Below are 15,076 nucleotides of genomic sequence, written 5' to 3'. Positions count from 1 at the left end.
GTCGATTAATTATTCTTCCCATTTGCCAAGAACAGGGTGATGGACTGTTTGAAGGTACTGTGTTTAGTTTGCTATCCAGCTTGGTGCCCATCGTTAATGAAGTTTTGATGATATTGAGCAAGTTTTGGGGTGATCTCTATGGGCACGCATTCGGTTCGGATGCTTATTACCTTTAGGGTTGATCCTGAACTTTCATTTTATTTTAAAAGATTTCTACTGTTAATTTTTAAATATTTTAAAAAATATACTTATTAAAATAAATTTTTTAAAAATTATAAAAATTTTAATATTAAATGTGAGTTGTTAGAGTATATTTAGATAGTTTTATGGGAAGAATGTGTCTTCATTTTCCTTCCCTCTATTTCTCTCCATTTCTCTCCCATCACCCTTGAATTAAAACTTTTTAATAGTTCAGATTTCATTTTTAATAAAATTATTTTAATTTTATATAAAATATAAATAAAATATTATAGTTTTAAATGATTTAGATTAAACTTTGATAATTTAAATTTACTTGTATATCTTTGTATAAAATAAAATGATAATTTTATCAAAGCTTCAATTTGAACTATTAAAATTTTGATCTAAGGATAATGAGAGAGAAATGGAGGGAAATGAAGAGAAGGAAAATGGAGACACACTTTTCCCATACTCTATAAGAAAAAAAAAATAAAAAAAATATAATATTAAATTGAATTGTTCATATTTTATCTCCACTGGGATATAGTTTTTCTTCATTTTCTCTTCACTTTTCATCTCAATTATTAGAATCAATTTTAAATGGTTGATATTAATGTTTCATAAAATTAATTAATTTTTCACATTTTAATAATAATTTTATAAAACATTAAATCTTAATCATTTAAAAATAGATCTAATTGTTGAGATGGGAAGTAGGGAGAAAATAAAAAGAAACCATGTCCATTTGTGCTGTTTAGAATACACAAGAATAATCAATTTATAAAATTTATCAAAAAATTAATACTAAACTGAATCTTTTAAATTAAATATATATTGGTAAAATTGAAAATGAACAAATTCATCAAAAATTTGATTTTTTTATAGATTTTTATTTTGATAAATATGAACTAAAAAATTAAATATGGACTATCCAAACCTTATTAGGGGTGATAATTTAAATATGAACTATTCAAATTCTATCAAAAGCGATGGGTAGTATAGTGCTTATCTTCTAATGACTAATGAATGTCAAAGTTAGTCCAGATTTAATACTAAATCTTTTTTTATAATTATTATTTTTGCAGATATAATATTTTAAAATTAATTTAAACTTAACGGCAGAGATCTTTTGGGATGAAATGGAGGAGTTAATCAGCACATGCAAATGCGTATCCTAATCTCTATATATCAATCATGAATCTAAATAACAAGTCACATAAATTATTGATTAATGATTTTTTTTACAGGTCTCAAAGCCATTCATTTCGTTTTTTTTTTTTTAATTTTTTATTGGTGTCTGCCACAGCTTTCTATGTACTTGGCTAAAATTTCTCAAGCGCTTTTCAACCATCTCCCTTTCATCATTCATTGGATAAAGTATTGGCAAAATGATTTTTTTTATTAGGAGAAAATGATTTTTTTAATTATATTGCTTGATATCGAAATTTGTATTGTTATCCTTGCTTAGATTAATATGAATCCTATTACGTAAGATTGTTATTATAGTGCCAGTGTACCCTATGAGCAGGGGATGGTTTGCATTGGGAGATGTGAACAACGAAATGCGTCACTGGTAAGGACTTGGCTTTATTAATCTGAACAGTGCAGATTTACTATTTTATTTTGGGGCTTTAACATATTTAGCCAATATTATGTAGCTAAATAAAACTAATAACCCACCATTTTTTAAATTAAAAGAATGGCCAATCTGTTAATTTTTCTCGATACCAAAAGATGAAATGATTTTTAAAGACTACAATACCCTAATTGCCTTTCTCAAACCAGAAACTTGGAGATCTGGAGACGGCATTTCGCTTGCACCACACGAAGACCTAAAGGTAGTGCTATGCGTTTGGACTGTGGGAGAAGAAATTGACAGCAGGCAATGAAATAGCCGCCGCTGGTGGATAAACGAACTCAAAGATTTAGCAAGGACACCACACATACGCTAGGTGAGGCAGACTGAAGTTTTGCATTCATCTGGGAAAACACATGAACGTGAGGCAAGGTGAAGCGAGGTAGACTTGCTGCTACAAATTCGATGTCAAAAATAAAAAATGCTGCCAAGATGAGGAACAACTACTGCTACAGCTTCAGGGTGAGGAAGTCCGGTGACATTATGTTACTCAAGCCAGAGTTCAAGCGAGGATTTTGCAAATATTCTGTCAATGGCACCAAAGAGGAAAAATCACCCTACTTTACTAGGTATTTTTATAGAATCCTTGACGTAGGGCTGTATGTCATATGCTTTGACCTCTTGATTTCTCTATTATTCAGAGCTGAAAACACCCTACCCTGTATTGAAGCTTTTAGCTAAAACATGTACAATACCTTGTATATCAAATTGTTACACGTTTGAAGACTTAGTATATGTAATATTTCATAGCAAGGTTGCAAATTAGCGTGTGCGTAGATTAGTTAAGAAAGAATTTTGCATTCATTTCTTCAAGATGCATCATATTTCTATTTTCGTCTTCCAAGAAGCAATGAGTTTTTATTAAGCCAATGAAATAGTTAATCTCAGATTTGGAATATAGAATAAAGACACTTGATCTTTTATAGACTTAATAAAATCATTTACAACTTGATGCTTGGAAGATTTATCCCCACCCAATGACTTGGCTTCCTCAACATTTTTTTAAAGCTTCTGTATCTCCTTATCTTGTATCTCATTCTTCTGCATCAAACTTTGAATCTGTATTTAGGTAAAGGAATATCCATGGATAAACTTCTAAGGTAGACATATGTTCTTGACCCTTACAGAATAAACTGAATGGTTACTAGAGTTATAACATTAAGAAACTTACTTATTTATGAAATTTTGAGACCTCTTGATTCAAAATCTCATTGGTCTTCCTCAAACTATCTATAATACTTTTAGAAAATCTAGGAGTGGGTGAATAGTATAGGCTGGGTCTTCTTGCATATAGCTTTACTATGCAAAGGAGGATTGACTTAAACCATTGTAAAATGTATTTTTTTTGTTGTTTTTATATTTGCTTCATCAATGATAGTACTTAAATATATTTACACTTTTTTGAAAAATCAGAAGCAATAACTTCAAAGGCAATTTGTAGGAAAAACAAAAAGGCAATAGAGAAGAATAGTCAAGATCAAAGAAGCACAAGAGAATATATAATCAATAGAGAACTTTAGAATCCTCATCAAAGAATATTGCATGGCAGCAAGATTAAATTTGTTGAAATAATAAAGAAAAAGCTAAATAAGGAGTAGATTGAAACATTCAAAGAAGGATGTCTAGGACACCTACTAGATATAAAAATGCGTGCTTTTCCAAGATGGTTAGTGCATTAGTTAGTTCGAAGCCAATGCCCTGGGAAAAAGGATGACAAGTTATACTTCTTGATTGGAGGAAAAGGACTAACTTTTGGATTAAAGGAGTTTGCAACTATTACTAGACTAAATTGTAATCCTTTACCTGCTATGGACTTCAGTGAAAAATCAATCCTAACCTTCATAGACAAATTCTTTCAAATCAAGAACATGTTACCTAAAAGAAAGGACATCTTTTCTGTCTTTAGAGGTAACAATCCAAACAATGATGCTAATTTTGTCAAGTTGGCAAGACTTAATTGTTTGAAAAATGTGCTCTTGTCAAAACAAGATCATAATGTCATTGATCACAAGTTTTATAAGTTGCTTGAAGATGATAACTTGTTTGAAAAATATTCATGGGGAAGGGTGTGCTACAACATGACTATGGAATCATTTAAGGATGTAATTAATAAATTTAGTGTGAATAACTAGATTGGAGGATTCTCATATGCCATTGTTGCCTGGGCATATGAAATGATACCAGTATTGAAAAAATATAAATATGCTGAAAAAGTGGGAGATACACTCCCAAGGATATTAAATTGAACAACGAATGATTATTATGAGTGGTCACAACTTAAAAAGAACGTGATCAATGCAAAGAATGTAAGTATTCTCATGATTTTATATTTACCTTATAAATGAATTCACTATAGTGCATGGAAAATTTAGTTTTATTGTTTACTTGGTTGATGGGTGCAATTGATATACATCTCTGGAAAATGAAAAATGCAGCTCATGGTATTGTATATCAATGGTATGTACTTGTATATCAGTGATATATGATTTTTTACATATGATATATATTGGCAAATTGCTAGCTGTTACTTGTATTTGACATTAATTAACAGCTGTAAATCATCATGTATCCTTTTATTTTGGATATTATAGTTGAAAATATAAGAGCTGGTCATCACAAATCAAGAATGGGAACAGGATTATATGCAAATTTTTATAGGAGAGAAAAGCACGGCTCAAGCTGCAGTAGAAAGAAATACTATGTCACCCCTAAGTATTAAAGATACTGACAATGATGACTCAAAAACAAGTATGCGAGGCTCACTTCCTAGATCAAAAAATGAGAAAATATACGAAAAGCTTGAGATAATTGAGAAATGACAGCTACAGATTGAAGAAAGATAAATTGAGATCGCAAAAAGTCAAATAGAGATGCGATTAGTGATAGAAAAAATGTTTGACATGCTTGTCAAACAACAAGAAAAAAATGGGGACAAAAATAAGAGTGTTAATAATGTTGATGATATCTTTCACTCTATTAATGCTGAGGTTATCGTAAGTGAGGATAATATTCGTGAAAAAGAGGAAAACAACCAAGTGGGACATGATTTGCTTTGTTTCTTATAATTTGATGTTATAATTCAACCCACTTATTTTAATATTTTCATATTGTATTTCACTTGATTAGGTACTCGTGTCAATGATGCCTTCAAATGTTGACAGGGTTAACGAACAAGAAGGTTGCCATCCCAATGAATCAACAAATACCAATGAGAAAATGGAGGGAAAAAAGCAAGTGCAAGTTACATATGTTCCATATCATTGAAGATTTTATAGACTAAGTATATTAAAATAATGTATATCAATGATGTAATGTTCTATATCAATGATATACTTAGCCATATGTTGATTGTTATGATTCATGGTGCTAAATATAAACAACATATCTTACAAACAATTGTTTCAACATACTTTTATAACATACGTTTGCTATTAACTCTTTATTTTTTGTTTTTCTAGGATGACCAAATAGTTAAACCTCTAAAAGACTAATAAAAAAGGGTAAGAATCAAGAAAATTGCCAATAGAACGAAAGTTGAAAGGCCTAAAAGGTCAACAAAGACACCTGCTGCACTGCAATCTCTTTTCACTGCAAATTATGGATCAACAAATGAGGATAAAGCTCAAAAGAAGAACCAAAAAGAGGATGATCAATATGACAATCCTAATTATGAGTTGCTAACTCAATCAACTATAGAAAAATTAAAGGACTAAAGAAGTTAATGCACCTTTAGCCTTTTGTATTTCAATTAATTTTAGTCTTTTGTTTCCTTTAGTAGATTTAGAAGTAGATGATTAATATAAATTGCGCTCTTAATCACTGATATACTTTTATTTATCATTGATATATACATACATATATACATATATATATATGAAATGACCAAAGGAAACAGACTTTTATTTTGGAGGTGATAAAATATGAATCCTTTATGGTCACTTATATATTGATGATTTTTTTTGTTTCCTCTGTTAGGTGTTTTAAATTGCATATTGCATAAAAAGCAAAATTTCTTACAACATGATAAACTTACAAATTAGGAGCATTACTTCTCTTGGATAATTGTGATATATATGAGCTCACAGGCAAGACAAATAGATGTGTTGAGAGACTTAAATCTCTTGTCTACATAGTTGGATTATATAATCGTTCTTGTAATATGAAGGATATATAATTCAAAATTTTTAAAAATAGTGGATGGCATGACATATGCATAGTTTAGGACTCTTTTTTTGCCATGGATTTGGCTTTTCTCCTATCTCCCCTACCTTTCTTTTATTTGTTGTTCAATTAAGAAATGAAATGTGCAAGGTGTTCATACCCTAATGCCCCACATACATGCGATAGAAAGATTTTGGGCCGTTCATGATGTAATGTCTCTCCTAATGCCAAGAAAAGGCCATGTCTTTATTAATATTCAAGATTTCAAGACACGTTAAACATTTCCATACTATTAGGAGTTATTTCTTATGGGTAAGCTAATCATTAGATCAAGCTAACACTTTGGTTCCAAACATGTGGTAATAGGATGTGGTAATTGTAATTCATATACTTGATCTCAAATAAAATTATGGTTATATATGTCTAACAAAAAATCACTGTTCATCAGTAATGTATTATGACACAAAACATATAAATAACCAAATACAAATTCAAATTCAGTAAGTTTCACTTATGAAAATAATGAAATAAATTTGAAATGTCCAAAAAAAAAATTAAATTTGACTAGTAGATCTAACTATGGTCTTTTGCTTCTTTGGGATGCTAAATCCAATAGGCACATGGTTCTTGCAAGTAGCTTTATTATGTCCAAATTGCCTATAATGACTACACCTAACAGTTCTCTTAAACTCACCAACCGATAAAATTTGTGTCTTCTTAGACCTACCAACATCTCTTCTTGTCTTTGATGGTATTAGATTGTTTTCAAGAACTTCATTAGGAATTTCCCAATCACATTGATTGCCCAACGAATGAATTGTTACCCCATATGTGCAACCATATGAATACTTTATGTAGTACCTAGAAACAAAAATATATGCACAAAGTTATTGCTTGCTAATCATTGCACAAGCATGAGAATAAGGAATCTCTTCAAAATCCTACTTCCTGCAACTACAACTTCTAGTCTCCAAGTAAATAATAAAACTAGATTTGCCATGCACTACAGTAAATTTATTTATATCATTTGGTTGAACCTATAATAAAAATGTAATACAATATAACAATGATAAGTTTCAAAGTTGATATATCAATGATATTCAATAGTATATTAATTAAGATATGTTCAGTTGTAAAAACATTACCTACATATATTTACCAAGCTCTATTTGCTCGGATAATTGTTTTTCAACCCATGATGTTAGATGAGAAGATATAGAATTAGCATGCATCCTTCGTGTATAAAACTAGTCCTAGAGCTTGTTCCTAATAAATTCAATCAATGGTATAATTGGTAGGTCTCTTGCATCATCCAGAGTAGAGTTCATGCTTTCTGATATATTAGAAGTCATAGTATCATACCGTCTCCTCATAGAATAACAACATGACCACTTTTCATAACCCACATGAATAACAACGTGACTACTTTTCATAACCCACATTTAAAAGGTAATCACGAATTCCAGGTGTCACTTGATCTAATTTCTTCATCTCATGTTCAAAATCAGAAAACTTATATACCCTAGCACAATTATTGAAAATACCGGCAACTGAAGGATGTTTAAACTTTGTTCTTATATTACCCAACAAATGTTGTACACAAATACAATGAGTAGCATTAGAAAATACATTAGACACAGCTTTTGGGATACTACATTTCTTGTTTGAAACAAAGACAAGGTCTTGATGATAACATAATGCACTCTTCGATTTATACAGAAACCATTCCCAAGAAGTATCAGTCTCTAAGTTAACAACTACAAATACTAATGAAAAGATTGAATTGTTTCCATCCATAGTCATACAATTAGAAGAGTCCCTGCATATTTGTTCCTTAAAAAAGTTCCATCAATGGATATAATTGGTCGACAATGGCTCCATCCCCCAATAGAAGCAACAAATGATACAAAAAAAACTTAAAATGACCATTACCACTATCTTCAATAGCAGTAATAGTATTTGTGTCATATTGTTACTAATCAGACAATAAAGTAGGATACAAAATATAATTACTGTCTAAATAACACAATATATCTAATTCAGTTACTATCTGAATATATCATTAATAAACGAATGTATATCAATGATAAATATGTACTAAGATTTGTGTGCCTCAAAGCATAGCACAAGGAAGGTAATTGGGCATAAGAGTCCTCTAGACAACCTTAAATTGCTTCCAAAATAAGTTCCTTTACTCTCCATGACTTATAATAACTAACACCAACTCCAAATTCCTTACGCATGTGCTTAATTATTGATTTCGGGTCATTATATTCTCCATCAAAGACTTTTTACTTCACACATTCACTAATGATAAGGATTGTTACTTGCCTATGGTCACCATGCACGAGATCAACAGCACAAGTGTGGTCCTTTACATACCGTCTAATAACCCAAACTTGAGTAGAAGAAATTATTAAGGCCCGTACGTACCACTTACAACCATCAATACTACAAGCAACAACAAGCCTTTCACCATTTGATTTTAAAGTTTTGTATTCAAAATTCCTATTCATAACTAATAGTTGCAGAAACTTTTGGACTTCTAATTTGCTACAAAATGTATCTCCCTCCTTAATATCGTCCATTTGTAAAAGTTTATCGGGTCTGCTATAATTCTTGTTGTTGGTAAATGTAGACGAATATGAAGTTAAGGAACTATCTCCTTTATGGCAAGGTTTAAACACTTCTTAAATGAACAAAGAGATTAGAATTTCTCAACAAATTAAAATACCATATCAAATCATTGTCATTCTTGACCTCTAAAATACTATATATTGAAGTTTTAATATCAAAAGAGACCATCAATTTAACCTCATGACTTGTATTCAACCGCAATTTCTTATACACAATTTTCATGACATCAGAATAGGAAGTTGTATCTTCCATAAGCACTTCCAAGTATGAACTATTGATGTATCGGTTGTTCAAATCCCATTTTTCATCGTAAGAAATTATGACATTAAGAATCCCTATATCTACAAGATGACATAGTGTTGGTAAGTTATCATTGATATTACTTATCAATGAGATATTATAATATATTAATGATATACTAACGTTAATTAGAAATACAAAAACTTCATCAATCAGACACTATATAATATACTAACGTTAATTAGAAATACAAAAACGCCATACTCCTTCACTCAAATTAGATCAAACTAGGTTCGAAAAAAATTACAGACGCCTTAGCTGATCATAGAAAATCAAATACCTAAAATAAAAAATAAAAAATCATGAATAATGAGAAAATAATATGTTTTACGTTCGAAATTCAAGCAAATTGCATGATCAATGACAACCAAAAATAGATTAAGAATAGATGATTTACTGATTCAATGAATATATTACCTGAATATATGAAGACGATGAAAATTCGACTATGGATGATTCTCTTCAACCTCCAAAAAAATGAATACAAGATAATTTATATTCAATAATGTAGTTTCTTGTTCAATGTGATGACAATGTCTAGAAAAAAATAGAGAAGATAAACAGAGAAAGGCAAGCACTGTATGATAAGATACATTCTGTGATCCCTGATGAAGATGATGAAAATAACTGTCTGGATAGAGAAATAAAATAAAAAAATCAAATAAAAATAACATTAGTTATATTCTATTTTAATAAAAATAACTGAACAGATTTGAGGACAAAGGACTAAAAACATATCTAATTTATTTTTGAATGGATCATATTTCAAAATATTCAAAAACTTTTTTCATAATTTATGGAAGTTGTATTTTTTGATGCCATTGAGCAAATTTTCTCTTTTATTTTTTTATTAAAATAAAAAATTATAAAAGATACAGAAAATTTTAATAAATCTGATGATTAATTTGGACAGTAATATACTTTGAACAGTACAAATTTAACATAAATAATTAAAATTTAATATTAAATTTTTTATAAATTAATTATCTAGATATCCTGTAGAGTCTAGACAGTGCAGATATCTATTAAAAAATTTTAAAAAATATTTTTAAAAAAAATTACTCCCTCCGTGACTTCGTCCCAAAATTATAAGATACTTTTAAAAAAGATTGAATATTTTAAAATATAAGACACTTTGATAAAAATAAGGTTTCATTAATGATACTTTTTCATAATTACCCTTCCCATATATTCTCTCTCTTCAATATTTTTTTATTTATGGAGTATTAAATAAAGGATATTTTTAAAAGTTTATATTTTTATTTTAAAAAATTAAAGTTGTAAAGTGTATTTAATGAACTTTATTGATATATAAGATTTTATCTAAAAATATCTTATAATTTGAGATAAAAGGAGTACCAATTAAATATTTTACATCTAAACCGTAAATTTGAATAGTCAATTTATAAAATCTATAAAAAATTAACTATTAAATTTGATCATTAATATTAAATCTAAATTATCCAAATTAATCATTAAATTTATTAAAATTTTTATGATTTTAAAATAAAATATTAAATTTGAATTGTTTTTAAACCTAATTTGGACAGTCTAAATTTTGGTCTTACAGCATACGCTCCTCCTAGGAGGAGCAAAGCTGAGATCCACGAGTAAAAAACTTCTCCTTTTCTTTTCCTTCTTATTCTCTCTATTAGTTTTATAATTTAAAAAAATTATTTAATAAAATAATATTAATGATAAAAATGAGAAAAGTGAAGAGAGAAGGAGGGAGAGAAAAGGAGAGAGCTCCTCACCAGTTCATAGCTTACGGTTGTGGTTTCGTACTATCTCTTGTTTCCATCTTCATCCACATCAGCACTTCACTGAAACCCCCCCCCCCCTCCTAGCCAATGTACAAGTCCGAATCCTCTCCTCATGCTCGTCTCCACCTTTAAACAACAAAATGAATAATTTAAATTTATTTATTTTATAAAATAATAATCATATTATTATGGAAAAATAAAAATAAATTTAAATTATTAAAATTTAACCTGTAAAGTTTATAATATGCTGTTATTAAATTTATTTATTTATTTTATTGTAGTTATAAATTATGCAAATTAAATTTTAACAATTTAAAATTATTTATTTATTTTTTAATATAATATTATGATAACTGTTTTATAAAATAATTGAATCTATACCCTTCATTTTTTAGCCAAAGGTGGAGATGGGGATGAGGAGAAGGAAAGGAGAGAAGGGATGAGGAGAGGATCTCCTTCGGCCAAGGTACAGGTTAGAGGTTTATCTTGAAGCAATAGCAGACCTGAACATTGGATCAAGAAGGATATCAGATTTACCATATAATGTCCCCTTCTGTGGTTTCTCACCATCCATTTCATTAGGCGATCACAGCTCCAGGGAATGGCCGCGGCGGCTGGAGGCAGTAGCATCACCAAATCCTTGAAAGCTCGCCTCCGTAGTGCCGAAGAAACCCTCTATGGACTGTTCCTTGCCAGCTTCTCGCCGACCTTGACTGAGATCGCCGGTCTCGCTGGCTATGACTTCGTTGTCATCGACCTGGCCGACGGCCACGGCGACATCCCCAATGCTCTCTCCTGTCTCCGCGCTCTGTCTTCAACCCAAACCCCTGCTACAATCCGGCTTCCAGAGAACTCCGAGACGTGGGCCAAGAAGGCCCTTGACCTGGGTCCACAAGGCCTCATCTTCCCCATGGTCAACTACCCTGACCACGCCCGCGATGCAGTCTCCTACTCTCACTACCCTCCCAAGGGAGTTCGTGGCGCAGCTTTCCCCGCCGTCCGAGCCTCCAACTACGGCTTCGATCCTCAATACTTAGCCAAATGCGAGCATGACTTGCTGGTCATGTGTCAGGTTGAGTCTGTAGATGCCCTTGACTACCTCAATGACATTGCTTCTGTAGATGGGATTGATTGTATCATGCTCGGCCCTTTCCGTGATAGCCCCGCCTTGAATGACTCACTCAAGCAAAAGCTTCTGTTGGCTGAGCAATCTTTGTTGGAGCTCAAGTCTGAGAGCGAGAAAGCCCCTTTTTTGGCTGCATTCGCTATGCCCCATGATCCTCCTCTTGATCTTAAGAGGCGTGGTTATGATATGATTTGTACAGGTGTCGACGTCGCTCTGTTTAGAGATGCTGCCCTTCGCAACATCAACATGTTCAAGAAGTAGCTCTTTCGCTGATATCATCCATCCCCTTTTCATTCTTTCCTTGGGTACAAGTTGCAAGAGTTCTGGTGGACTTGGCATTGGGATTGTATATTGTAAGTGTTCATGTTCAATAAAGTGACTCTTGTGGGGCACCCTGTGGCTGTCACCACAAGAAGTTGCAATGCCTTCAATCCTTGTTTGTTTGTTGGTATTTTGATGACCCTAGTGTTTAGAAAAAATCAAATGCCATATGTATTAATTCCATCAAGGTTCAGACTTAAGAATGGATTGTTTATATGTTTATTGGTTGCATGTGCACTGATATTTGGAGGTAAAAATTATTTTTTCACCACTGCTCTCAGTAAGTAATATCTCAATGTCACAAGAAATTGTACGCTTCTTCTTCAAGAAAGAATGAAGAACGATGTGCAAATTATGCACTAAACTAACAAAGTGTACCAAATCCAAATCCGCGAACCACAATGCCTTCAAGGATGGATGGATTATTTGGGACTGCCCTTGAATGATAGGAATTTGGGCTGGGAAATCATGATGGAGCTGACGGCCTTCAATAAATAAGGGCTTGCTGGCTCACCGTTCATGGCTATCTGTCTACTTCTAAATGAATGAAAGAGGCATTTAGCTTGGTTGTGATGAGCACCAATTTGATCATCTTTATCAAATTTGGACCAGTTTTATTTTAATAAATATAGAAATAAAAATAAAAATAATATCCGTCACTGTGTTAAAAGATAGATTTATTATTTAAAGACTGTAAGTTAAAACATTTAGATTTGAGCCGTTTAAACTGTTTAGATCTTTTCATAGCTCTCATCGTTGTGATAAGTACTGAAGCTGTGCCCATGTGAAAGAGACCCGGCAAAGTCTAGGATTGTGAAGTGTTTTGATATTGTTTGGACCAGGACAAGTTTTACAGTTTTGATAGCCTAGTTCAAGTGTAGTTTGTAATAATATATGGCCGAAATTCCATTGTCCCACCATGTGATGTGGCTGGAGACAGGTTGCCCTCTTGTTGAATCTCTCATTTCAGCCACATCCGCACATGACTCAGTCTGCTGCGCCCTCATCCCATCCCAACTGGCCCATGTGACCGTGTGACTCACTCCCTATTATTCTTATTATTGTTATTAGCATTCCTGCTTGTCAAGTTTTGTTCAAAAAAATTATGATTGGATGAGGGTATTCATGTAAATGCAACTCTTAGGTGGTGGTCCTTTGCTGCCACCAATAAGATGTGCTGCTGCCTCTTCCCTCCTGCTGAGTTCCTAAACCGAAACAAGGAAGGAAGATGAGTGTTGCAAGTGCATTTGCTACAACTAACATGTTCTTCATCGTATATTTTCTCACGTTGCTGCTCCAAACAAAGGTGTCATGCTTGCAGTACAAGGTTGGAGACTTGGATGCTTGGGGGATCCCCGCCTCTTCAAACCCAGACGTCTACACCAAATGGTCCAAACATCACAATCTCAAGATCGGAGATTCCATCTGTAAGATCCTCATTATCAAATCCCTATCCAAATCCAAAGTTTCATTCTTAGATTGCTGGCTGACTCTTGTTATGTTGTGTGTACCGCGCAGTGTTCTTGTATCCACCGAGTCAAGATTCAGTGATCCAAGTAACAGCCGAGTCTTACAAGAGTTGCGACCTCAAAGATCCCATACTGCACATGAACGACGGTAACTCTCTGTTCAACATAACTTCGAACGGAGAGTTCTACTTCACGAGTGGAGTGGCAGGCCATTGCCAGAAGAAGCAGAAGCTTCGTATAGTTGTCGGTGACGGAAATGGCGTCACGCCGTCTGACGCTCCCACTGCTGCATTGCCGGAAAACGCCGCAGACGCGCCTTCCTATCCCACCGTGTTTGGAAGCATTCCAGTTACTGCTTCTTCTTCTGCTCCTTCTTCGTTGTCGTCTTCTGCTCTCTCTCTGTTCATCTATGCTCTTCTTGGATTTGCCGTCTCCTCTCTGCTTTGATGAGATTCTCATTTTGTATTTCATTTGTGAAATTCTTTTGGCATATAGTACGATTTTGTATGTCGTAATTCTTTGGGCATTGAAATGTGGAAGCGATCGTGATTGGAGGGAGCACGTCGGAGAGATTTCTTATTGTTTTCGATCACCACTTTTCCTTTTTTCACTTTTACGCCTTTTGATTCGAAGTAGCCAATCTGGGGGCGAAGCGGTAAAATCGGAAGAAAGATCTCGATTTTTTAAAATTCTCAAAATCTTAGAAGATGGGTCCCACGATTACGAGGCAGAGACTTTTCACGCGAGCAGCAAGCGGAGAAAGGAGATGACTCTAATTAATTTATTAAATACATATTATATCCTGTTGCGGCTTGCCAGCTGGAAATTTGCTTCCATCTGATCTGACCATCTGCATACTGTTTTGTGTCGGTCACTAACACCATTTATGTATTCATGTATTATTACTTCATGAATATTATACACACACACGCACTATATATACTTCCTCCATTTTTGAATATAAAAAAATTTTAACCAACTCCTGATTTACAAAAATGAGTTGATGATAATAATTATAATTATATCTAAAATTAAAATATATTACTCTCTTTATTAAAAAATATAAGACATTTTTTAGGAATTAGGACATTTTTAATTTTTTGAGGTGTAACTATTGTCTTTTTTTTTAAAAAAATATCCCTATTGATAATGACATTATATTTATTATAAGGTGTTTAATAGGAGTAAATATGAAAATATAAAATTAGTTAAAAAGTAAGTAACTATTTAATTGTGGAATAAGATTCAGTTAAAAATGTCTTATATTTTTTAACGGAGAGAGTAATTAAAATGTTCTTCTAATTAATATTTACTTTTTTTTCTTTCATTTAATGATACTATTCATTTATAAGGAAAATTTTCAAAAAAGTGTAACTAATTTTTTTAAAATTTGTAATTTTTCTTATATTAAGAAATAAAAAAACATAGGATAGTTTTATTTTATTTAAAAATAAAGTAATATATATATATATATATATAACCA

General features: G+C 32.1%; 2 protein-coding genes across 2 annotated transcripts; both read left to right on the top strand.

Moving 5' to 3' along the window:
• The first annotated feature begins 11,278 nt into the window (after positions 1 to 11,278).
• Positions 11,279 to 12,064, top strand: LOC129322053 (uncharacterized). The gene has a single exon (XM_054968083.1). The coding sequence runs from the start codon at positions 11,279 to 11,281 to the stop codon at positions 12,062 to 12,064; it is 786 nt and encodes a 261-aa protein (XP_054824058.1).
• A 1,171-nt stretch (positions 12,065 to 13,235) lies between these two features.
• LOC129321612 (mavicyanin-like) lies at positions 13,236 to 14,172 on the top strand. The gene is made up of 2 exons (XM_054967445.1): positions 13,236 to 13,551; positions 13,643 to 14,172. Exons 1-2 carry the CDS (start codon positions 13,353 to 13,355, stop codon positions 14,038 to 14,040), a joined length of 597 nt encoding a protein of 198 aa, XP_054823420.1. The 5' UTR covers positions 13,236 to 13,352; the 3' UTR covers positions 14,041 to 14,172.
• Positions 14,173 to 15,076: the final 904 nt, after the last annotated feature.

The sequence above is a fragment of the Prosopis cineraria genome, unplaced genomic scaffold, assembly GCF_029017545.1.
Source record: "Prosopis cineraria cultivar Desert tree isolate PC_DT_omini unplaced genomic scaffold, ASM2901754v1 PC10, whole genome shotgun sequence".
NCBI lineage: Eukaryota > Viridiplantae > Streptophyta > Magnoliopsida > Fabales > Fabaceae > Prosopis > Prosopis cineraria.
This window is presented reverse-complemented; position numbering and strand designations above follow the sequence as displayed.

Excerpts from the sequence above, each read along its gene's own strand:
- LOC129322053 (XM_054968083.1), top strand. The coding sequence starts at position 11,279 with ATGGCCGCGGCGGCTGGAGGCAGTAGCATCACCAAATCCTTGAAAGCT.
- LOC129321612 (XM_054967445.1), top strand. The coding sequence starts at position 13,353 with ATGAGTGTTGCAAGTGCATTTGCTACAACTAACATGTTCTTCATCGTA. Across the intron at positions 13,552-13,642 it reads CAAGATCGGAGATTCCATCT|TGTTCTTGTATCCACCGAGT; the intron begins GTAAGATCCTCA and ends TGTACCGCGCAG.